The sequence below is a fragment of the Orcinus orca genome, chromosome 16 (assembly GCF_937001465.1).
Source record: "Orcinus orca chromosome 16, mOrcOrc1.1, whole genome shotgun sequence".
NCBI lineage: Eukaryota > Metazoa > Chordata > Mammalia > Artiodactyla > Delphinidae > Orcinus > Orcinus orca.
Genome location: NC_064574.1, coordinates 48,185,310 through 48,209,904, shown reverse-complemented (window position 1 = coordinate 48,209,904; position 24,595 = coordinate 48,185,310). Strand labels below are relative to the sequence as shown.

The following is a 24,595-nucleotide window of genomic DNA, read 5'->3' as shown; positions in this document are numbered from 1 at the left end:
ATGGGAAAACTAAAAATCAATAATCAAATGGTAGATCAAAAACCAAACATATCAATAATTATATTAACCTTTGATGGACAAAACATTCCACTTAAAAGGCAGAAATTATCACAATGGATTATTTTTTAAAAAAGGAAAAACAAAATTACAAAAATTTAAAAATGAAAAGGAAAAACAACTATATGGAAGCCAGAGACAAGGTCCAACTATATAGGCCGAAAGTAAATACAAAGATAAAAATATTCCATGTAAACAATAAAAAGGAAGGCTGGAGTGGTTCTATATCAATATAGGCTGAAACAAGTTTAGGGGAAAAAATGTATTACAAGAGATAGAGAGGGAAATTTCATAATGATAAAGGTTAGATTCACCAGGAAGACATAACAATAAAAAATGTTTATGTGCTTAACAAAATACATGATGCAAAAAGTGACAGAATTAAAGACAGAAGTAAACAATTCCAGAATCATTGTTGGAGATTTTAATACCCCTTTCTCAGCATTTATCAGAACAATTAGAATATGATCAGCAAAGACATATAAGATCTGTGCAACATTACACTTTGACTTCAGTGATATTTATAGAATACCCACAATGACGGAACACACTTTTGAGTGCAGCTGGTATGTTTTCCAGGTTAGATTATATACTGGGCCATAAAACAATTTTCATTGACTGAAAATAACTCAAATCATACAGGGTATGTTCTCTGACTATAATGGAATAAAATTATAAATGAGTAACAATAAGATAAGGGAAACCCCATATATTTGGAAATTAAACAACCAACCTCTAAATAAATCATAGGCCAAAGGAGAAATCACAAGGGATGTTAGAAAATATACTTTAATAAAATTTTAATAAAACTAAACTGAATTATAATAAAAATACAACCTACATAAATTTGTGGAATATTGCTAAAGAAGTTCTTAGAGATAAATTTGTAGTCTCTTTTTAAAAAGAAGAAAAATTTTAAATCAAAGATTTGAATTCTCACCTTAAGAAATCAGAAAGAGAATATTAAATAAAATCTAAAACAAAGAGAATAAAGGAAACAATAAAGAGCAAAATTCCAAAAAACGAAACCAAAAAATAGAGAAAATCAATGAACCAGAAGCTAGTTCTCTGAAAAGATCAATAAAAGTTTTAAGTCTCTATGGGACTTTCCTGGTGGTGCAGTGGTTAAGAATCCACCTGCCAATGCAGGGGACACGGGTTCGAGCCCTGGTCTGGGAAGATCCCACATGCCAAGGAGCCACATGCCCATGCGCCACAACTACTGAGCCTGTGCTCTAGAGCTCACGAGCCACAACTACTGAGCCCGTGTGCCACAACTACTGAAGCCTGTGCACCTAGAGCCCGTGTTCCACAGCAAGAGAAGCCACCACAACGAGAAGCCCACGCACTGCAACGAAGAGTAGCCCCCCTCGCTGCAACTAGAGAAAGCCCACACGCAACAAAGACCCAACACAGCTAAAAATAAATAAATAAATAAAAATTTAAAAAATTATAAGTCTCTAGCTGGAGAGAGAGACTGAGAAAAAGAGAGAAAAGGCAGAGAAAGGATGAGAGAGAGAGAGAGGAAACTGAGAACACAAATTACAAACATCTGGAACGAAAGAGGCGGTCGCACTACAGATCCTACAGACATTAAAATGGTAAAGAGGGGAAGTCATGAAAAAAACGCCTGATAATACCAAGTGTTGGTGACAATGCAGAGAAACTGGAACCTCCATATCTCACTGGTAGGAATGTAAAACGGTATAGACACTTTGGGAAAAAAGTACGGCAACATCTTATAAAATTAAAGAGGAACTTAGATGGAACCAGCAATCCCAGTCCTATGTATTGACCCAAGAGAAATGAAAACTATGTCCACACACAGACTTGCATGTGGAATATTCACAGCAGCATTATTCATAATAGCCTGAAACTGGAAACAACCCAAGTGCCTGTTAACTGGTGAATGGATGAATTCGTTATATTATATCCATAAGGTGGAATAGTACTCAATCATCAAAAGTTTTAAAAAATTAATACATACAACATGAATGAACCTCAAAACATTATGGTAAATGAAGGAAATCAAACACACGCACACAAGAGCTACATACTTCCTTAAAAGGCAACGCCACAGTGTCCGAAGGGATGAGTATTTTCTGGGGCTGGTGATTATGGGAGGGGCTCAGCTGCCAAAGAACATGAGGAAACTTTTTATGGTAACGGGACTGTTCTGTATCTTTACGGTGGTGGTGGTTTAAATGACTGTATATAACTACCAACAGTCATTAACCTGTAAAATTAAAATAGGTGAGTTTTATTGCTTATAAATAACACCTCTATAAAACTTGGAACAAAAAGAGTTCCTTTAAATCAGCTAGTCTTAGACTGTCAGTAATTAGACAAAGCATTAACAGATACCTTGGGGAATTCCCTGGCCATCTAGTGGTTAATACTCTGTGCTTCCACAGCAGGGGTGCACAGGTCCGATCCCTTGTCGGGAACTAAGATCCCACAAGCCACGTGGTGTGGCCAATTAAAAAAAAAAAAAAAGATATCTTGGCCAACCTTCCTGTTAAGGGGTGAATTGTTGTAAATCAACAATTAAAAAGAAAAATTTAAATAAAAGCAGAGAAAAGAAGTTACAAGTATATGAAAAACAAAGATTTTTTTAAAGGTAAATTGTATCTCCTCCAAAGAGGAGTCCTAACCCCAGCACCTAGGGTTAAATTTTTTCTTAAAAAAATATGACCTTATTTGGAAATAGGATCTTTACAGAGGTAATCAAGTTATTATAAAATGAGGTCATTAGGGGGGGCCCTCATCCAGTATAACTGGTGTCCTTATAAAAAAGGGAGACAGAGAGATACACACCCAGAGGGAAGAGTGTGTGAAGTCATACAGGGAGAAGGTGGCCAGGTGACTGGGGTGATGCACTCCACAGGGAGCTGGAGAGAGTTCCTTCCCTAGAGCGTCACGGACAACAGGGCTCTGGCAGCATCTTGATTCTGGACTTCAGGTGCCCAAAACTGTGAGACAATGAAATTCTGCTGTTTCCAGCCACTCGGTTTGCGGTACTTTGTGTTGGCGGCCCCGGGATCGCAACCCCCTGCCTGCTGATACTAACGTGCTGACTACACTGACCATCACATGCTTGTCCAGCTTCCCAAGTAATTGCTCCGAGATGAGAAGCCCCCAAACAGAGAGAAATATTATACAACGCCCCCAAGGAAGCAAGTATTTTTCTTCTAAATTGGCTAGTAAACGCCGACTTCTTCATGGGATTGTTAGGCCAGGGCAAGAGCCACCAGGAAGTAATTTTAAACTTCATCAGAACATTTTATAAACATAAAACAGATCAGCTACATGGAACCTATTCACTATATTTAAATTCCTTCATTTTAAACACTCAAGTTAGGCTGGCAGGAAACCCAATGATGGGTGCCCACCATGTTCTCAATTTCAAAACACAGTAGGCACACTGTGGAATTGAGTCTCTTTTTGATTAAAGCCTCATTTCACTTAAGTGCTGAAAACTCACTTATTTTTGTTTAAAATACTACTTATAGTTGCTACCAGCACTTGTACTTTGCAACTTGTTTTCCTAGGATCGGGAATTTGGGACTTGACATGCAGTATAAAATCAGTATGTGTACATTTTGCTTATTGATATGCTGTGATCTGAGGGAATCTGGAATGTTTTACCAAGATAAAGCTTAAATTTTTTCTTAAAAAACAAAAACAAAAACTAAAAAACACAGCAGGCACAGTCCACACAGACGTGCCTGCCCGTGAGTGAAATGTGAACAGCCCCTACCCCACTGGTGGCCGTGCAGTCACTAAATGAAATTGTAAGAAATTGCCAACTTGATTGAATCACCCTGAAGACTTTGAAAACAGTTTTGTACTGGTGAACATAGAAATGTTGCTTTCACTTTACCGTGAGCAGCTTCTTTTGGTCTCTCCCCTCTCCTCCCCTACAAACTTCCTCTCCCCTCTGCAGACTATATTTCTTATCACTAACACTGAACATTTATCAGCCATTAAAATACAGGACTGGCACATGCAATCAACCTACCTCTTGTGATGAAGACAGGGGCCCCTCACAGGTGACACAGTATCTCAGGTGAGCAGGGTTCCCTGTGCCGCAGCTGCAGCAGATCGCTTTCTCCTTGAAAACAGAGAATGAGAAATACGTGTTTCCACGGAGGCTCTCGCATTTCTTCACAGATAAATGTATTCATTTTTCCTGCCAATTCATCTGCATAGTATAGCATACGAGGACTAAAGGGTGTTAATAAGGTGGAATAATATAAGAGGTACATTATCTACCACCATGATGATTAGCAGTCAGATATTCTGATGATTTCAGGATCTAAAACTTATCTTTCAAAATAACTTACATGGAACACAAGTTTGAACACACACACACACACCATGCAAAAAGGGAAACTATATGTAGCTGTGCTGATTTGAAGTGGCATCTGTACGTTGATTCAAGTTTAAGGTTTTATTTCAAGGCATGATACTCTGAAAGCCATGAAAGCCAGAACTGAGAAGTTTCATATTTATTTAATCACGCTTTTTATTTCTTTCTTATTCAGTATTTAGTATGTAAATTCTTTAAGTCCAAGAAATCAAAGTACTGTTCAAAAAAAAAAGAAAGAGGGCTTCCCTGGTGGCGCAGTGGTTGAGAATCCGCCTGCCGATGCAGGGGACACGGGTTCGTGCCCCGGTCCGGGAAGATCCCACATGCCGCGGAGTGGCTGGGCCCGTGAGCCACGGCCGCTGAGCTTGCGCGTCGGGAGCCTGTGCTCCGCAACGGGAGAGGCCACAACAGTGAGAGGCCCGCGTACCGCAAAAAAAAAAAAAAGAAATAGGTGTTCCTTTGAGCAAACAGCTGTGCAAGGAAATCATTAAGCAGTCTTTCCAGCCGATCAGCCAGCTAGAGACCCTATACTAACACCCAGACCCTGAAATTGGATTTAGGATTTAGGAATTATTACAACATAAATAGTGTCAGACAAATGAACATAGTTTTGAAAGAAACAAACCCCAAAATGAAAAAACTGAAAAAGAGTACTCATTTGGCCTTAGGAAGGCAGAGTGACTATGTTGCACTGCTTCTGAGTTATTATTTTTTTCATTGTGGAAACTGTGCTACTTGGTGGGCTCCGTCTCCTGGCTTCAACAATAAACAGGAAGGCCCAAGACCAGCAAAAGAGTATACGTTTACAAGTAACCTAGTTCTTGGCCTGGGGTCTACCCCACGGGGCTTTATATTAAATATGAATTTAGATTTGCTCTGTAGTTTCTCACTTAGAAATGGAAAAGTAAAAAGACTGTATTAGAAAATGGGTCACAAGTTCAACCTTCTGAGTCAGGAACCTGGGGATAAGCTGCAATACAGAAAACAACAAGAGAAAAAGAAAAGATGGTTAACACAGCCTAGCCAGAGTTCGGCCATGGGAGGTTGGTAACTAACATCTGTTTAGTCACTGGACTATTCTGCAGAATTCCCCTGTCCTTTCCAAGTCATCCTCAAGTCCCACTTACGTAAAAGACCCCAAGGTCTTCCTAGGAGCCAGAGCCAGCTCGGGAAACCACAGTTCCCAGCCCAGAGAACGCCTCAAGGGCAGAGGCCAACTCACTGCTCCTCAAAATGGCAGAGAACCGTAGACTTGCTCTCCGTGGGTCCTGACACCTCCTGGTTCCAGCTTTCTCCCCAGTTGCTTAAGGTCCCCAAAGCATAATCTGCAATCATCAGAGCTTTTCTGTGAGATTTAAGGCAGTGATCTTCCTGATCTGGTAGAATCCACTGAGAAGTGAAACAAATTTCCTGTCCCTCAGTTAAAATACAGTGAGATCTGTTTGCTGCAAGAAATACTCTAGAAAGAGAAAACTATAAACTAAGTAAAACTGCTTACTTATTAAGTCCAATGGCCCTCAACTTGCAGGACCCACAATCTAAAACTAGTATGTCCTGGGACTTCCCTGGTGGCTCAGCAGATAAGACTCCACACACCCAATGCAGGAGGCCCAGGTTCGATCCCTGGTCAGGGAACTAGATCCCACATGCATGCCGCAACTAAGGAGCCCACGTGCTGCAACTAAGATCTGGTGCAACCCAATAAATAAGTAAATATAAAAATAAATAAATAAATGGGTAAACTTAAAATAAATAAATAAATAAAACTAGTATGTCCTCCATACCTGCCATTTGTGTACGTGTGTGTGTCTGTGTGTGTGTGGTGAGAGCACCTGGAATCTACTCTCTTAGCAAATTTCCAGTATACAAAGATGGATATGTTAATTAGCTTGACTGAAGTAATCATTTCACTCTGTATATGTATATCAAAGCATCACCACCGGGGCTTCCCTGGTGGCACAGTGGTTGAGAGTCTGCCTGCCGATGCAGGGGACACGGGTTCGTGCCCCGGTCCGGGAAGATTCCACATGCCACAGAGCGGCTGGGCCCGTGAGCCATGGCCGCTGGGCCTGTGCGTCCGGAGCCTGTGCTCTGCAGAGGGAGAGGCCACAACAGTGAGAGGCCCGTGTACCGAAAAAAAAAAAAATCACCACCTTAAAGATATGAAATTTTTATGAAAATAAATAAATAAATAAATAATGAAAACTAGCACGACAGAGGCTTCCTTGGTGGCTCAGTGGTTAAGAATCCGCCTGCCAATGCAGGGAGTATGGGCTCGAGACCTGGTCCGGGAAGATCCCACATGCTGCAGAGCATCTAAGCCTGTGTGCCACAACTGCTGAGCCTGCGCTCTAGAGCCCACGAACCACAACTACTGAGCCCTCATGCCGAGAGCCTGTGCTCTGCAACAAGAGAAGCCACCACAGTGAGAAGCCCATGCACCGCAACGAAGTGTAGCCCCTGCTCACCGCAACTAGAGAAAGCCTGCACATAGCAACGAAGACCTGATGTAGCTTAAAATAAATAAATTTATTAAAAGAAAAAACAACTAGCATGACATAACTCTGCCCAGTCCAAACTAACTTTGCCCAATCCCAATACTGCCTTGCAAAACTCTCTTTAAACAGAGTGAAGTAAGTCAGAAAGAGAAAAATTAGTATCATATATTAATGCATATATGTGGAACCTAGAAAAATGGTACAGATGAACAAGTTTGCAGGGCAGAAATAGAGACACAGACATAAAGAACAAACGTATGGACACCAAGGGGGGAAAGCAGCAGGGGTGGTGGTGGTGGTGGGATGAATTGGGAGATTGGAATTGACATATATACACTAACATGTATAAAATAGATAACTAATAAGAACCTGCTGTATAAAAAAATAAAATAACATTCAAAAAATTTTTTTTGAATTTAATAATCTTTGTTTTTTAGAGTAGTTTAAGGGCCACGTCAAAACTGAGCAGACATTACAGGGAGTTCCCATATACACCCCTGTCCGCACACACAACCCCCCAGTATGAACATCCCGCACCAGATGGTGCATTTGTCACAACCAATGAACCTGCACCGGCACATCCTCATCTTCCAAAGCTCACAGTTTACCTCAGGCTGCATTCCTGTCAAATTCTCTTTAAAATCGCCCAACCGCGGTACTGAAACCCTATAAATACCCTTCCCCATCTTCTCTCTTCTGAGATGCTGCTAAGATGGTCAAAGTGCTGGTTTATCTCACTGTATTCGGTCCAGTAAGCACAGCCTTCTTGGTCGACAGGCTTTCCTCATGGTTTCTGGGGTGGCTTTTTGACACCACGCGGCTCACTTCTTGAAGAGCAGTGACCATGACCCACAGATAAAAACCTTGTATCACAATCACTACATCATAGATTCACATATGTCCGTAGGGATGATGTGGGACTCAGGCCACCACCAGGCAGCCTTAATGAGGATCCTAAACATTTACAACAAGCACTTTATAAAAAGCCAATACCCTCATTTGCTGCCTCATCCACAGCACTGGCAACACATTGACCAGTTGAACGGTTCCAAGCAATTTCGTGGACCCGGCTTAGTCACTGGGGTAAAACTTTTCCTTACAAAGCAGCTGGAAGATGAGAACAATTTTCTAATCTCCCAAATGATAAGCTTTAATTGACACAAACCAGTAGGTACTGGCAAACTTAATCTCAAAGAGGATTTTGTAAGATGCCAAGGTCAACTTGACACAGAGCTGTGGTTACACTGGCATTAGCCCTGAATCATTGGGCGAGGGGCTGGGGTCTCATAGGAGGTACCTGTGCCCTCGCTGTGTGAGTCCTCAGATCTCTTTCAAAGAGTAATGACTTCACGGGGATCCCAGCCCTAAGCCTCACAGATTCCAGGAACCCCAGACACAATGGGAGTCCTGGAGGTAAAACATGTGTTGCTAGTTAGAGCCAGAAGGAAGCTGAAGGTCTCTTTCTAAAAGAGTTCATGTGTTCTGGTCAAAGGGGAGATGCTGACATTAGTTTTCAACTGTAGAAAACGGCCAAAGGGATGCCTTTGTTTTTTGTAAAAGAAAGAAAGAAAGTACGAAAGAGGGACTTCCCTGGTGGCACAGTGGTTAAGAATCCACCTGCCAATGCAGGAGACACAGGTTCGAGCCCTGGTCTGGGAAGATCCCACATGCCGTGGAGCAACTAAGCCCGCAAGCCACAACTACTGAAGCCCGCGCGCCTAGAGCCTGTGCTCCGCAACAAGGAGAAGCCACCACAATGGAAGCCCGCATACCGCAATGAAGAGTAGCACCCTCTCTCCGCAACTAGAGAAAGCCTGTGGGCAGCAATGAAGACCCAATGCAGCCATAAATCAATCAATTAATTAATTTAAAAAGAAAAGAAAGAAAGAAAAGGGAGGGAGGGAGGCAGGAAGAGTCAATCAAACAAAACCAAATTTAAATGTGTGAATATATAGAAATATGTTTCTGTGCATCTAGATAAATACATAGAAGGACACTCACTAAGCTGCTGTCATTGGTTATTTCAGGGGATAGAAACAGAGGTGGGGTAGGGAAATTACACACTTTGTTGTGTATCTTTGGACTATTTCACGTGTTACTGAAAATTAGAAAATTTTTAAAAACATAAAATCCTCTCCTATTCTGAAATACAGGCCAGAGGATAAAAGAAGAAACTCCTGCTACTATATCTTCTAATCCTGGCAGTAGAAAAAAGTATCTGATGCAGCAAAATTCCTCAGCGTTGACAAGGGCTTTACATCAACACAAGAGAAGCCTGCCACAGCGGTTGGGTCTGTCTGCATCACAGCAGGAAGAGGACCGATGGTGCTTTGTGCACCTTGTGGCGTGAGATGGAGACCAACCTAGAAATGGGAGGGAGGCATCAACTGGCCTTGCTGGCGCTTTGGGGAGGGACGGCACGTTGGCTTCCGTGAGCAGCTTACACAGGTGTTCCCACTGACCTCAGAGGAGGCTCTCTGGGTGAGAATGTGATCTAAAAATCTGTCGCCCTTATAACTTCTGGGAAAGCCACTGGGATGAAGATTTCCAACCAGGGTCCTTCTGTGGGTAGCAGCAATACTGAATGTCCCGTCGTAAAAATCAGGCATTTCCCACCAGATCAGATGTTATGGTGACAAAGGTCTCTCTAAAAATCAAGTCTGATTAAAAGCCTTCCTTGCTTTTAACCCTCCAGAGTCCATTGGGAAAGAAGGGTAGAGAAGGCGCCGTTTCCCACAGCCCACGGGCCCCGCCAGCATTTCTGCAGCTCACGAACCCGAACTGCTTGCAAAGTTTTGGAGCACATCCTGCAGTTTCCGGTCTCTGTGCATCTTTCTGGCATGCCCCCCTCCTCCACCTCATACCTGAACACACACCCACGCATCACTTCTCTTTGTCCCACCCCTTCCCATATGGCAAATGCCTGTACCTCCTACACCTTCTGCTCAGATGACACCCCCTCTTCAAAGCTATCCCTGGCCCTCGCCCCCGATAAGAGCTGACGAATCCTCCTCTGTGCCCCCTGCCACCATGGCAAGCGGGGGCCCAGATCACTGGGGCAGTGGGTGCAGGGGTCACAGCCCGGGGAATGCAGCGAGCAAAGCCCTAGAGGGTGCTCCGGGAAGCAGCAGCTGGTAAAGCCACATCAAAAGGTGCCTTTGAAAAAGCTGCTCAGTAGCTGAGGGCTGGCACGGGAGGGGCAAGGTGGAACCCAGAGAAACTGGGCGAACCTGAAGGAAGGTTCATGGCTGCGCCTTGGTGAGGGATGCCAGCTGCCTGGGGACCTCGCTCCTTCCTCAGGCTCCTTCCCCTAATCATCCCTGTTCAGTGACCCTAGAGTAGGTGTCCAGCGACTGCTTCTCAGGCTCACACCACTCCCTGTGCCACCTGGCACTGCTGGGAGCTCAGACTTATTCCAGTAAATTCTTAGGGTGCAGAACGTATTGTGTACATGGTAAAGTACACAAAAAAGAAGAGGATGGAGCGCCCAGAGTGACCCAAATGCTCTGGTAAAAGCAGCTCAACTAAAGCAGTGTAACTAATAGTACAAGACATACAGCTGCTGAAGTCACGTCTTTATTAAAAACAACAGTAAATCGTATGAGTCCAATGTTAAAACAGACAAAACACCTGGGAAAAAAACACCGTGCCAACAGAAACGGTCCTGAGATTCTCACTTCTGGAGATAATGATAAATGTACCCTAAATCATTATTTCCTAAGGTCTTGAGAAAGTTAATGTTTCAGAGAGCCCTTTATTGAAGCTGTCCCTATTTGAGGCATTTTTAGCTAATGTAAAGCTTGGGTACTCAGTAATTTCATGATTCCCTTTGAAAACTCAACATCAGAAGTCAAACAGGCTTGATTTCCTCATTATAAGGTATATGTTCTGCCTTTGGCCCATTAATAGAGTAGAAATCAGTTTCAAGTGATTGTCTCTCTCCTCAAAACTGTACTTTAAAAAGGGGTCACTCTCAGGAATAAAGACGCAGACATAGAGAATGGACTTGAGGACGTGGGGAGGGGGAAGGGTCAGCTGGAATGAAGTGAGAGAGTGGCATGGACATAGATACACTACCAAACGTAAGGTAGATAACTAGTGGGAAGCAGCCGCATAGCACAGGGAGATCAGCTCGGTGCTTTGTGACCGCCTGGAGGGGTGGGATAGGGAGGGAGGGAGGGAGACGCAAGAGGGAGGAGATATGGGGATATATGTATGCATATAGCTGATTCACTTTGTTATACAGCAGAAACTAACACAACATTGTAAAGCAATTATACCCCAATAGAGATGTTAAAAAAAAAGAGAGAAGGCAAAAAAAAAAAAGGGTCACTCCTGGATTTGACACTCCTAATCACTATAGAAGTCCTATGTTTATCCTCAACAGAGGACTTACTTATACCTTTGTACCCCCTGTCTTTCCACAACATGGGAAGAAGTCTGGGTTTCAAATGCTGAAGGTGACATGATATATACTGAACCTGGCTCTCAGCCAACACTTACCCCTATTCCTCCTGTTTTGAATAGTTCAAAGGGTTCGAAATGATATTATCTTCAAATATCCCGGATAATGTAAATATTAGCGAGAACAGGTGCTGCTGTGATTGACAGAACAGCCAAAATCATGGTGACTTAAACAAGAGAGAAGCTGGTGTCTCACTCTCATGTATAGGAAGTTTGGAGATAGGCCTCCAGGGCTGTATGGTGGCTTCCTGCAGTGACTTTTAAAGTTTCTTAAGATTGCAAACAGTCATCAAACAAAAAGATTAGTAAATTTTCATCTACCTGACTTTGGCCCAGCCAGTTCTTCAAAATCTCACTTCTGAAGGTTTACTTAGCCTGGGATACTTTTGAACATTTTTTTCACAGTGAAGGGGAGCTGGGACATGTAAGAAAAAGTGGACTTACCTTTTCTCTCATAAACTTTGCCCACATAGACTCCACAAGGTCATTTTCGGAGTGCTACAGTTCTAATTATACGTTAAGTCCACGCACTTCCCTTATTGCTAAAAATTCTTGCTTTTTTAATCTCCAAAGTTATCTTTATTAAAATCTATTTCATCCTCTAGTGACCTTTACTTGAGGTCAAGTAAAAAGGAGGTGAATGGGACTATAAATTGAAAAATGGAGAAAAGATACAGTTGTATGTTCAATAATTCTACCAAAAAAATTTTCATGGCATGACATCATTTGTCTAACAAGATTTTTTTAATGTTCATGATGATACTTAACTTTTTCATCCATGTGACTAGCTGTAATCCTTCTTTTCTATGTAATAGAGACCCATAATCAAACAAAGCAAATGAAAACATGAAGTGACTTTAAGGACAAGATGAAAAGTCAATATTAATTACAATGTTCGAGTTTAAATATATGAAGTAAACAACTGTCTGTGTTAGCTGCAGTGCAATTTGTCCTCCAAATCCATGTTCAGGGAACACATTTCTGTGTATCTCTCTTGATATTTAGATCCTACTGGCAAGTTAAACTCTTGGGCAGATGCCTTTCCAAAAATGAGAGTGGATTTTGTTCACAGGTATCAGCTTATCAATTGTTAGCCAATTCCATCAGCTGAAGAAAGATGTTTAATGGTTTGAACATTAATTTCTATGTGTTTTATTCACACTTTTATGGATTCACATTTCATTACCTTCAAGCGGAGGTTGGCCTGTGGCTGCAGCTGTGGAGTGAGAGGAGCCTCACAGACCACACAGATGGGCGTATTCACGGGCACCAGGTTTTCACATTCTGCACATAAGCCCATCTGCACAAAGAACGAGGTCAGGTTGGCAAAAACTGAAGGTATAAGTAGATCTTAAAATGTAAGGTTTAATTTGCTTTAATAAAAATTTCTTTTAAATAATTACCACTTTTATTCTTATTTCCTTCCTATTAAAGTAAAAACATGTTTATTGTAGAAAAGAGAGGTATAAAGAAAAGAAAAAATAGCTTACAGCATGATGGAGTGAGGAAATCGACACATCTTCTCTCCAAAAAGCAATTATAAAGTTGGATAAAACTTTAAAAATTCTGAAAGTCAACCAAAGACAGACAACAAACTGAAAAGTAATGAACTTCGGGCAAGGACACCACACGTCTGTTGGGTCTTGCTTGGGCTGTCCCCATCCTCCTCCAGCTCTGTCAGCGTGGAGGCTCCACAGAGCAGGGAGGGCTGTGAAAAGCAGCAGCTTCGTGGCTGCTGACGGGCAGGGCTCATGTGACTTGGAGCACGGTTAAGGTGATGATCTCAGTGGCAAGCAAACAGGGAGGACAGTGGATCCACTAGCCTGAGCTCATGGTCCTGTTTGGGGCAACTGATGAACCAGCAACTAGCCAGGGACTTGAAGGGGAGTTCCAGAAGGTAGGCCATCTCTAGGGGGCTTGATAAGCTCCTCCCACACCCTCAGTTGACTGGACGATGTTCGGATGTGCAGCGTTAGACCTAAGAGGGTCCAAGCCACCCACACATCCTTGGCTGCACATGAAGATACAAGAGAGCTCAGCATAAAGTAGGAGCTGGGGCAGACCTGAAAACAGCCTGAAGTTTGAATGTTCCGCCCAGCCCACAACAGATCCCTCGGCAGAGACTGGAAGCCTTGGAGCACCAAGGTGTTTGAGCACAACTTCTGGCCAATCTTCAGTCGAAGTCTAAGCTATGCACACCCAGGGCTGATCCCAGGCTTAAAAATAAAACAAGGGGGGCTTCCCTGGTGGTGCGGTGGTTGAGAGTCCACCTGCCGATGCAGAGGACACAGGTTCGTGCCCCGGTCCGGGAAGATCCCACATGCCGCGGAGCGGCTGGGCCCGTGAGCCATGGCCGCTGAGCCTGCGCGTCCGGAGCCTGTGCTCCGCAACGGGAGAGGCCACAACAGTGAGAGGCCCGCGTACCGCAAAATAAATAAATAAATAAATAAATAAATAAATAAATAAAACAAGGGGAAAACCCTGATATTAGTGGCTGAAAACTGCAGGGAAGACAGGCTTGAAAGAGTTAATCCAAGTAAACAAACAAAAAAACCAAAACAACACCACAAGGAGAAAAAGTCAGAATCCAGACTTATTATACTCTCTAAAATGTCCAAAATTCAAGAAAAAATTGTGAGATGTGTAAAAAACAAGAAAGTGTGACCAGTACTCAGGGGGAACAAACGGTCAATAGAAATTGTCTCTGAGGGGAGGAAAAGAAGATATATTGGAGCAAAGCTTCTGTGTATTACTGGATTTAAATTAAATTATTCTGAAATAGACTTGAGAAATTAAGGAGTATGTTGTAATCTCTAGCGTTCTCTTAGAAAAGAACTTTTAAAAAGAAAAGAACTTTTTAAAATAGTAAAAAAAAAAACAGGAAACATAGGAATGAAAATGGCATACTAAAAATTATTTATTTAACACACAAGAAGGAAGTAAAGGAGGAACAGAGGAACAAAAAAGACGTGAGACAAATAGAAAACAAACAGCAAAACAGCATATGTAAATCCAACCATATCATTAAAGACATTAAATGTGAATAGACAATAACACCACATTCAAAAGGCAGAGACTGTCAGATGGGATAAAAAAACGAGAGGTATGCCTGACTAGAGACATGACCTAGATTCAAAGATACAAATAGGTTGAAAATACACGTATAGAAAAAGGTATATAATGGAAATAGTAAGGGTAAGGGAGCTAGAGTGACTGCATAAATATCAGGAAAAAAGGACTTTAAAAACAAGAAATGATCCTAGAGACAAAGAGAGGCATTTTGTGATGATGAAAGGGTCAATAAATCAGGAAGACACAGCAATTATAAGTGTACATGAACATAACAACAAGTCCCCAGAATACATGAAGCGAAAACTGTGAGTCAGCCTTAAGGTAAGGCTCCATCTGTCATCACCTGACGACTCTAAGCCCCAACTTTTACTGGTGGACCACAGTGGCATTTTGGAACTCTAAGGATCAGCATCAACTCAGAGCTAGTATCTAGTAAGCCCCCAAAGGTTTAGGCATTTCCTCTTCCTCAAGGCACAGGTCCCTCTGGAAAAGGCTTCAAGGATGACCTATGACATGTACTTGCAATGATGCAGGGTCCATCCTCAAGGACACCCAGCCGCCCTTCAGTTAGGGAGCTGTGGGTTTGCGAATCGACCTAAGTCTTGAAACTGGGTGACGCCCTTGGATGTTCCACTGTGGTGGCTCAAGTCACGTATTTGGCTACAAAACATGTGATTTTTTTTCTATTATATAAACCAAGCAAGACACTAGTAGGCTGCCCATCTGTTTCATTCTTAGGAAGACCACGATCAGATTCTGATTACTGATATGTTGCTGCGGCCTTTTACGGTAGATGTGCCCACCTTGTCTTTGGCAGTTAAGTGCTGCCACTTGACCTCTGGAATCCTGCTAGCTCCCTGAAATCAGGGAGCCCATCTCAAGAGTGGCATCGCCCCATGATCATGTCTGGCCTCCAAGGAAAGCAGCCATAGAACTTTTCAAGGATGCAGGCGCTCCTTTCACTAATATGTATTCCTAACTCTATGCCTTGTTGAAGGACATGTCTTCTGGGCCTTCTTGTGAAATGCAGGTGAGAGTTGGGGGCACACAGGACAAACCTGACAAACCTACTCCAACATGATACCAGGAAAGACTTAGCATCGAGTCTCACTGACCATAGGCTACTACTGAGTCCAAGTTTTAGTCAGCCAGCCCCAAAAGCAGCTGGAGTCACCGCCAGCTTCATTAGCTAACATATTAAAATCAATCCGGAATCTATAAAAGAGGCATGTATATCAGCGAATTTGGCCCAACTTAGTGTTATATTCTGCCCTCATTTAAAATCCACTCCCAGACTTGTCCCCCAAGATTCTGCCAATATATGTTAGCAAAATTGTGCTCTTCTTTTCATGTGTAAGCTTTTTGTCCCGGATCACAGAGTACACCTGTCCCTCTAGAGCAACTGGGATTGGACCGTAGTCATGCTACAGGATGGCTACGGTGAGTCTTGATGAGAATACACATCCCCTTTCAAAGCCACTGCCCCAGGCGAGGTTATCACAGAGATTTCAAGGAAAGGAAGGCTAGCATCCTCAGACAGGAGGGCCAGCTCATCCACTAGCAGAGTAATTTAGGGAATCAAGAATGTGCGTTTCGGACTTCCCCGGTGGCGCAGTGGTTGAGAGTCTACCTGCCAATGCAGGGGCGGGTTCGTGCCCCGGTCCGGGAAGATCCCACATGCTGCAGAGCGGCTGGGCCTGTGAGCCATGGCCGCTGAGCCTGCGCGTCCGGAGCCTGTACTCCGCAATGGGAGAGGCCACAGCAGTGAGAGGCCCGTGAACCGCAAAAAAAAAAAAAAGAATGTGCATTTCATCTGGGTCCAAGCCAACATCTCCATTCCCAGTTTCAGGATCCTGTTCTGTCCCAATACATACCCGAACTTTCACAAAAGAAATGTGGTGATAAAGTGAATTCAGCTTATGCTGTAACTCACCAACATATTCAACTAAAGTTTGTGTTTGCTTTCAGCAGCAAATCCCTGGAGCTACAAGAAATAGGTTCTTTTGGGGCTGTCATGGGGGCACTCTGGTTCTTGGATTATGAGTGAAAGGTCCTGAGCTTGTCGGTTTCTGTGATGCTCCCAGGTGCTCAGGAGCACTGTCCACAGCCCTGGCTGGTATCATCACTGCTGCCACAGCCGTCAAGTGCAGCGGCCACCTGGCCACCCCAGAGGCTTGCTTCAGGTGATGCTTCCTCACTACCAGGCCCGTGTGGTAGCTTGATTTCTCGTGATGCCGCTTCAGGCTATGAATTGCTAGCATCCTGTTTCCCATGGGCAAGGAGCTCAGCGCTGCTCCCGAGCAAAGGGAAGGACCAAACCCCTTCTTCGCAGGTCTAGTTCCTGGGGCCGCTCCTGGTACCAACTCTGTATCAGTCAAAGTCCAGTCAGGAGACAGAAAGCTCAGGGTAATTTAAACAGGGAAAGTTTAATATAAATAGTTATTAACTAATAACAGAGGACTAACTGCTAGTGGGTAAAGCGAACTCGAAAGGATACAGGACTACCCAGGATGGGGAGGGCCACTGCTGCTCCGGCTGAGGCAGGGACCTGAAGAGGATCCGGTCTGGAAGAGGCACTTACTGAACTGGGTGTGGCTGCCACCCACTGGATGGCAGAGAAGTTCACTGGGGTGACACAGACCAGAGCTGGCCCCAGAGCAGGCGGGATCCTATGAAACTCATGAGGACTCTCCCCCTGGGGAGCTGGCAGGACATGCTGGGAAGCCACGCGCAGGCTGCTGATGAAATGTGCTGGGAAACTGCCCCCTGGGATGCCTGAGAGACTTTCTGGAAGCTGGCTGGGTACCCGCGGAGCCCACTGAGAAGCTGTTCACGAGATGCCATGCAGTTCACCGGGGTTCAGCACAACCAGGTGTCCTGCAGGTTAGCTGAGCACCATCAGAGCACGGGGAGAGGGAAGCACAGCAGAAACAGGAAGAGGAGTCGAGACCTTTCTCCCGCAGTGTCCCTCCCAGCAATGGGCCTCTACTGACAAAAATTAACATCAACCAGCTGGCTACGGAGAAATCCACAAGGCAGGATGAAGAGGCACCCCTCTGCATCTCTCTAATGAGACCCTGAGTGGCTTGGGTCTGGGATCCTAGGAGTAGGATCGCCCCTTTGAGTACCAGAAACCCAGCTGAGAGCAGGACACAATAAGAACTCAACAGGTCAAATTACAAAGCTTTTTATACATTAGAGCACGTTAATAAATATCATTTACAGGCAGTATAGATGTTGCAAATGTCATCATTTTGAATATTTATAATCCCTGATAACCTTTTCTCCCTGTAATAACAAAGAAAGTCTTGAAAATCTGTTTGCAGGCCAGTAAAAAATAACTTTGGCATTGCACCCATAAATATAAGCAGGGAAAATTCAAACCAATGAGACCTGTTCATGTTTTATTTGCTGTCCCATCTTTTACGAGGAGTTCAAAATATATCATGGAAGTAAAGTGACTTCTACAGCATATCCATTTAGTATCTGGCCACTTGCTTAAATGCATAACTCAATCCTAAAACTCTGGACTCTGAATTTATTGAATAGTGACTTTTTCTCAGTGACTATCTTTTTTAAATGGTCATTTTCAGTCAATTTCACAGATCCTTTTATATCATTTTGTAAACCTTAGTCCAAAAAACCCCCAAAGTATCACGTGCATAAAAGATGAACACATTTTGGTGAAGGTTTTGATTTGTAGTAAGCCAAGTACGTTTTCTAACTAACTACAGACTTAATGGTAGGATAATATCAATTATTATCTACACTTAGCCAAAACTTTTTAATTTAGATATACTGATCAATCTATAGCCTATATAAACAGCTTCTTTGGACAGAATGAAGTATCCTATGGATATACAGACTTGTAATTAGTACTCCTGGTCATTTATTTCTAGAATATATTTCCTTATTGTCCCCAGGTTATGAACAGAAATATCACATAAGTAGGAAACATGTATTTATCCATATGTGAATCATTGAAATAAAAAGACTTCAGTCTTTTTCTGAGCCTATGCTTCTTCAAGGCCACACAAAAGAAATGGCATCGCAAACAAGCTTTTCATTCCTAAGTAGCAGTCTGGATAGTACAAGATTCACTTGCCAGTAATTTTTTCAACAAGTATTTACGTTTGTGGTTCACGTGTGCCAGGTACTCTGCTCCTGCTGCACACAAAGATCAGATAAACCAATGGAAGAAGGTTTTAAGGATTCTGCTGCTCACCTGAGCTCCTTCTGGGGGTGGGAGACGACAGCCAAATATGGGCGGGACAGAAGAGCCACATTCTAGACAGTAGCGGGCAAAGGGGTCAGACGGGCGGGGCACAAGGCAGTGGGCACACCTGCAACAGAAGAGGGTCCTGACTGGCCATGTTCTGAGGAGTGCACGTTGAGAAGTCAAGTGTCAATCTTGACAAGCATTCAAACGTTTTTCTGAATAAAATAGAAAGCAGAACACACTCAAAGCCTATGGAACAAGTTCAAGACGGGAGATGCTTGTCTAGTCATTTTATTACCAAGTGGCCGTACAGCTGGGACTCATGGTGCCCTTCACCTGAAGGCCAGGCCCATCTCACTTCCCGGCGGCGGCGGCAGTTTATCGGCCGCCTTTGACCCCACTTCCCAAGTGGGGCCCCAGTCGTCCCATCACCTTGGATCTGGCGTGCGTGAGGGTGAGACATGGGAATTCCGGGAATGTCCACGCCGCACTTTGCTGACTCCCCATCTGAGCAGTGAGCCCAGCATCAGCGAGAGGTCCTCTCACCTGGCACTCGGAGTCACTGTCAGTCAGGCCCTGTCTTTGTCTTCACTCACCTGGGTGGAGTCCGAGGCTCTGGCTCAGCAACATCTGGCCCCATTTCCCAGGCGGCTGGGTCCCACCCTTCAGCCCTCACCCACCTACCTCGTTCTGGATATCAGCCAAAGTGAAAGGACTCCAGGAACTGGGCTTCCCTGTGAATAACACTGCTCGATCCTGTGACCTATCTGAACTGCTCAGCATCTATGACGTTTGCATACGGTGCACTGGATGGCTTGGTAGCCTGCACCAGTCTCCACCATGGCCTCTCAACAATCACTAGCCTTTGCAGTTGAGTCCACTTGGGGAAAGGATAGTCTTTTCAACAATGGTGCTGGGCAAACCGGATAGTGACATGGAAAAGAATGAGGTTGGACTGATTGATACCTTATGCCACATACAAAAACTAATACAAAATGGACCAAGGACCTAAATGTAGGAGGTAAATTTATAAATCTCCCAGAAGGACACATAAGAAAAAAGCTTCATGACACTGGATTTGGCCATGATTTCTTGGATGTGATCCCAAAAGCACAGGCAACAAAAAAAATAGATAAACTGAACTTCATAAAAATTTGAATATCAAAAAATACTATCAAGACTGAAAAGACAAACTACAGATGGGAGAAAATATTTATCAATCATATATCTGATAAGGGATTAATATCCAAGATATATAAAATATTCTTGCAACTAACAACAAAAAACAAACAACCCAATTCAAAAATGGGCAAAGGACTTGAATAGACATTACTCCAAAGAAGATGCCCAACATCACTTGCGATTAGGGAAATGCAAATCGAAACCACAATGAAATACTACTTTACACCGGTTAGGATGACTATTAGAAAAACAGAAAATAAGTATTGGTCAGGATGTGGAGAAACTGAAACCCTTGAACATTTCTGGTGAGAAAGTAAAGTATGCAGCTGCTGTGGAAAACAGTTTAGCAGTTCCTCAAAAAGTTAGACATAAAATTACCACATAATCTAAAAATTTCAGTTCTAGGTAAATACCCCAAAGAATTGAAAGTAGGGACTCAAAGAGATACTTGTACACCAATGTTTATAGCAGCATTATTCACAATAGTCAAAAGGTGGAAACAATTCAAATGTCTATCAACAGATGAATGGATAAATGAAATGCAGTATATATATACAATGGAATGTTTTTTACCTTTAATATGGAATGAAATTCTGATACATGCTACAACATGGATGAATCTTGAAAATATTATGCTAGTGAAATAAGACACAAAATGTTAAATGTTGTCTGATTCCACTTACATGAAGTTACTAGAACAGGCAAATTCATAGAAACAGAAAATATAACAGAGATTACCAGGTGCTGGAGGGATAGGGGGATGGGGAGTTATTGTTTAATGGGAGCTGAGTTCTGTTTGGGATGATGAAAAAGTTCTGGAAATGGACGGTGATGATGGTGGCCCAACACTGTGAATGTACTTAACGCACTGAATTGTACACTTAAACATTGTTAAAATGGTAAATTTTATTTATGTATATTTTACCACAATAGAAGTATAAAGGACTGTAAAAAAATAACTGATTATGTCAAATAAAAGTAATAATGTATTGTGGGGTTCATAATATTTGTAGAAGTAAAATAAATGACCACAGGAGCACAAAGGCTGTAGTTACCCAGTTATTGGAAGTATACTATCATGAGGTTCTTAGGCTATAAATGAAGTGGCATGATACTACTTGAAGACAGACTGTAATAAGTTAAAAATGTGTGCTATAGGGCTTCCCTGGTGGCGCAGTGGTTGAGAGTCAGCCTGCCGATGCAGGGGACACCCGTTCGTGCCCCGGTCCGGGAAGATCCCACATGCCACGGAGTGGCTGGGCCCGTGAGCCATGGCCACTGAGCCTGTGCGTCCGGAGCCTGTGCTCCGCAACGGGAGAGGCCACAACAGTGAGAGGCCTGCATACCACACACACACACACAAAAATGTGTGCTATAAACCCTAAAGCAACCACTAAGAAGAAAACTTATAGTTAATAAGCCAACAAAGGATACAAAATAAAATAAAACATACCCAATTAATCCAAAAGTAAGCCAAAAAAAGGGGGGGGCAACAAAGAATAGATAAGACAAACAGAAAACAAATAGCATGACAGCTGACAAATTCAAACATATCAATAATCAGAATAAATATAAATACTCTCAACAGCCCAATTAAAGTGCAGAGATTGTTAGATTTTTTAAAAGCAAGACCTGATTATATATGCTGCTTAAAAGAAACCAACTTTAAATAGAGAAACACAAATAGATTAAAACTAAAAGGATGAAAAAAGATACATCATGCAAATACTAATCAAAAGAAAGCAGTAATGGCTATTTTAATATCAGACAAATTTGATTTCTGAGCAAAAAATATTATCAGGGTTAAAAAAGGTTATTTTGGGGGGAGGAGGGATAAATTGGGAGATCGGGATTGACACATACAGACTACTATTATTTAAAATATATACCTAATAAGAACCTACTGTATAGCACAGGGAACTCTACTCAATACTCTGTAATGACCTGTATGGGAAGAGAACCCAAAAAAGAGTGGATATATGTACATGTATCACTGATTCACTTTGCTGTACAGCAGAAACTAACACAACATTGTAAGTCAACTCTACTCCAATAAAAATTAATTTTTTTAAAAAAAGCTATTCTGTAATGATAAAGGGGTCAATTCAGCAACAGGACATAAGATTCCAAGAGGTTTATATATTTAATAATAGAGCTTCAAAGTACATAAAGCAAGAGCCGATAGAAATACAAGGACAAGTAGACAAATTCATAATTATAGTCACAGATTTCAGCATAATTTTCTCAATAATTGATAAAACAATAGACAAAATCAGTAAAGACAGAGAAGACTTAAATAATACAACATTGCATTAGTTTCAGGGGTACAACAGAATGATTCAGTAATTGTATATACTGCAAAATGATCACCACAATGTCTAGTTAACATCTGTCACCATACATAGTTACAGAATGTTTTTTCTTGTGCTGAGAACTTCTTAGATCTACTCTCTTAGCAGCTTTCAAATATGCAACACAGTATCATTAACTATCGTCGCCATGCTGTACGTTACATCCCCAGGACTTATTTATTTTACAACTGAAAGTGTTTTGGCCACCTTCACCTATTTCACCCACTCTCCCAACCCCCAGGGAGATGCAAATTAAAACCACAACTACCACCTCATTAGAATGGCCAAAAATAAAAATAAAAGTGTTAGTGAAAATGTAGGGAGACTGGAACTCTCATACATCATACACTACTGGTGGGAATGTAGAATGGTACAACCTCTTAGGAAAACAGTTTGACAGTTTTCTTAAAAAGTTAAACATATGCCTACCATATGACCCAGCCATTCCACTCCTAGCTGTTCACCTAAGGGAAATGAAAGTATATATGCACAGGACAACTTGTATACACATGTTCATAGCAGCTTTATCTGTAATGGCCCCAAACTGAAAACAACCTAGATGTACATCAATAGGAAATAGGATAAACACACTGTGATGTATCCGTACAATGGAATACTACTCAGCATTAAAAAGAAATAAACATCTGATGCGTGCAACGACATGGGTGAACCTCAAAGTAATTAGGTGGAGTGAAAGAAGCCTGGCAAAGGAGTAAATACTGAATCATTCCATTTATATACGGAATCAAATGCAAACTCAGCTGCAGTGACAAGAAGCATATCAACAGCTGCCTGGAGATGGACAGGGACACGTGGGAGGATTTCAAAAGGGTGCGATGTAGGACATTTTTGGAGGTGATGGATTTGTTCATTTTCTTGATTGTGGTGATAGTTTCAAGATTATATGTATATGTCAATTGTACTCTTTAAGTGCAGTTTATTGTATGTCATTTGAACCTTTAAATATTGTAAAAATTTAATAAAAAACAGTTGGGGCAAATACCACTGTTATGTCCCATCCTCAAATTCTTTTTGACCATACTGTGTCTTAGCAGGACTTAAGAAACAGTAAAGAGAATGCAATACTTACTTGAGGAAGTCTGTCTCCCTTTGAATCCTCATGATCTCTGTGCTTGTCAAACTCTTCTGGCCAGTTATATGTGCAAAACCAGGGAACTAAAATTAAGAATATGTATAAAATCATGCTACAGTACAGTAAAATTACATTAAGAGCTCATTTCAGTGCTTTGTCCTACCATATCCAGCAGCCATCTTTTAAAAACCATGATGTGGGGGCTTCCCTGGTGGCGCAGTGGTTGAGAGTCCGCCTGCTGATGCAGGGGACACGGGTTTGTGCCCCGGTCCGGGAGGATCCCACATGCCGCGGAGCGGCTGGGCCCGTGAGCCATGGCCACTGAGCCTGCGCGTCCAGAGCCTGTGCTCCGCAATGGGAGAGGCCACAACAGTGAGAGGCCCGCGTACCACAAAAAGAAAAAAAAAACCATGATGGGGAAAGTCTTAAGTAATGATGAATTGTTAAGTAATAATTTTAATTAAAAAATTAAAGTGATGTTCATCATCAGACACATGTATTTCATTAAAAACAAGAGTTTACAAGAAAAGAGATCTGAATTACCATCAGACAGACCAGATTTCAGAATTTAGAAACCCAAGTGAGCATCCATATTTCTCAAAGATTAAACCCCTAGGAAAAGGACTCACCTGAGAGAACTCATCTGCTGCTATCCAGAAACATTTAACTCACTTAGATATATTTTAATTTGAGCAACCTCTTTGTACCAGGCACTGTATTTGATGCAGGGTTGGGGGACAAAGATAAACATTACATAGTCCCTGCCCTCAAGGAGCTGAACTGGTGTACATACAAAGTACTGAAACACATGGGCTCAGTGTCATAACACATCTGTGTTGAGTCCTACGAGAACCTGGGGAGGTTACGATCCCATTCACCTGCGCGGGGAGAAGGGCTCCCCAGGGCTGTAATGTCTGAGCTGGGCCTGGGAAAGTAAAGAACAGTTTGTTAAGTAGACAGAAGGACAAAGGGAATTCCAAGTAGAGGAAACCCACGTGTGAAGACACAGGCAGGGCAGTGATGGCCCATCCTGGTTGTCGGATATGGTCCAGGGGTCGGAGTGGCAGGGGAAGGGAACAGAAAGGACGGCTGAGGGAGAGAAGCTAACACTTATGGAGGGTCTGAGAGTAGGAAAACGTGCCTGGCACATTTCACAGTGACCTCCTAAGGTCAATGGGCAACATTATCCCCATTTTATTTTATTTTTGTAACATTTTCTTCTGATACAATTTCCAACATAGAGAAAAGGTGCAGGGATAGTACAACTAACTCCTTTGTTTGTGTTGA

At 42.5% G+C, this 24,595-nt stretch overlaps 1 protein-coding gene across 8 annotated transcripts in view; it reads right to left on the bottom strand.

The window, feature by feature from the left end:
• The window catches only part of DZANK1 (double zinc ribbon and ankyrin repeat domains 1), a 74,346-nt gene that overhangs the window by 30,639 nt on the left and 19,112 nt on the right, over positions 1–24,595 (bottom strand). For 7 of the 8 annotated variants that reach the window (XM_033429391.2, XM_049699118.1, XM_049699119.1 and 4 more), the window contains exons 7-10: positions 23,306–23,391; positions 18,689–18,806; positions 12,578–12,691; positions 4,079–4,171 (exon numbers count right to left, since the gene is read on the bottom strand). In XM_033429391.2, coding sequence (XP_033285282.2) covers positions 4,079–4,171; positions 12,578–12,691; positions 18,689–18,806; positions 23,306–23,391 — 411 coding nt within the window. The remainder of the gene's footprint in view (positions 1–4,078; positions 4,172–12,577; positions 12,692–18,688; positions 18,807–23,305; positions 23,392–24,595) is intronic. The other variant, XM_049699122.1, reaches the window with a different exon arrangement.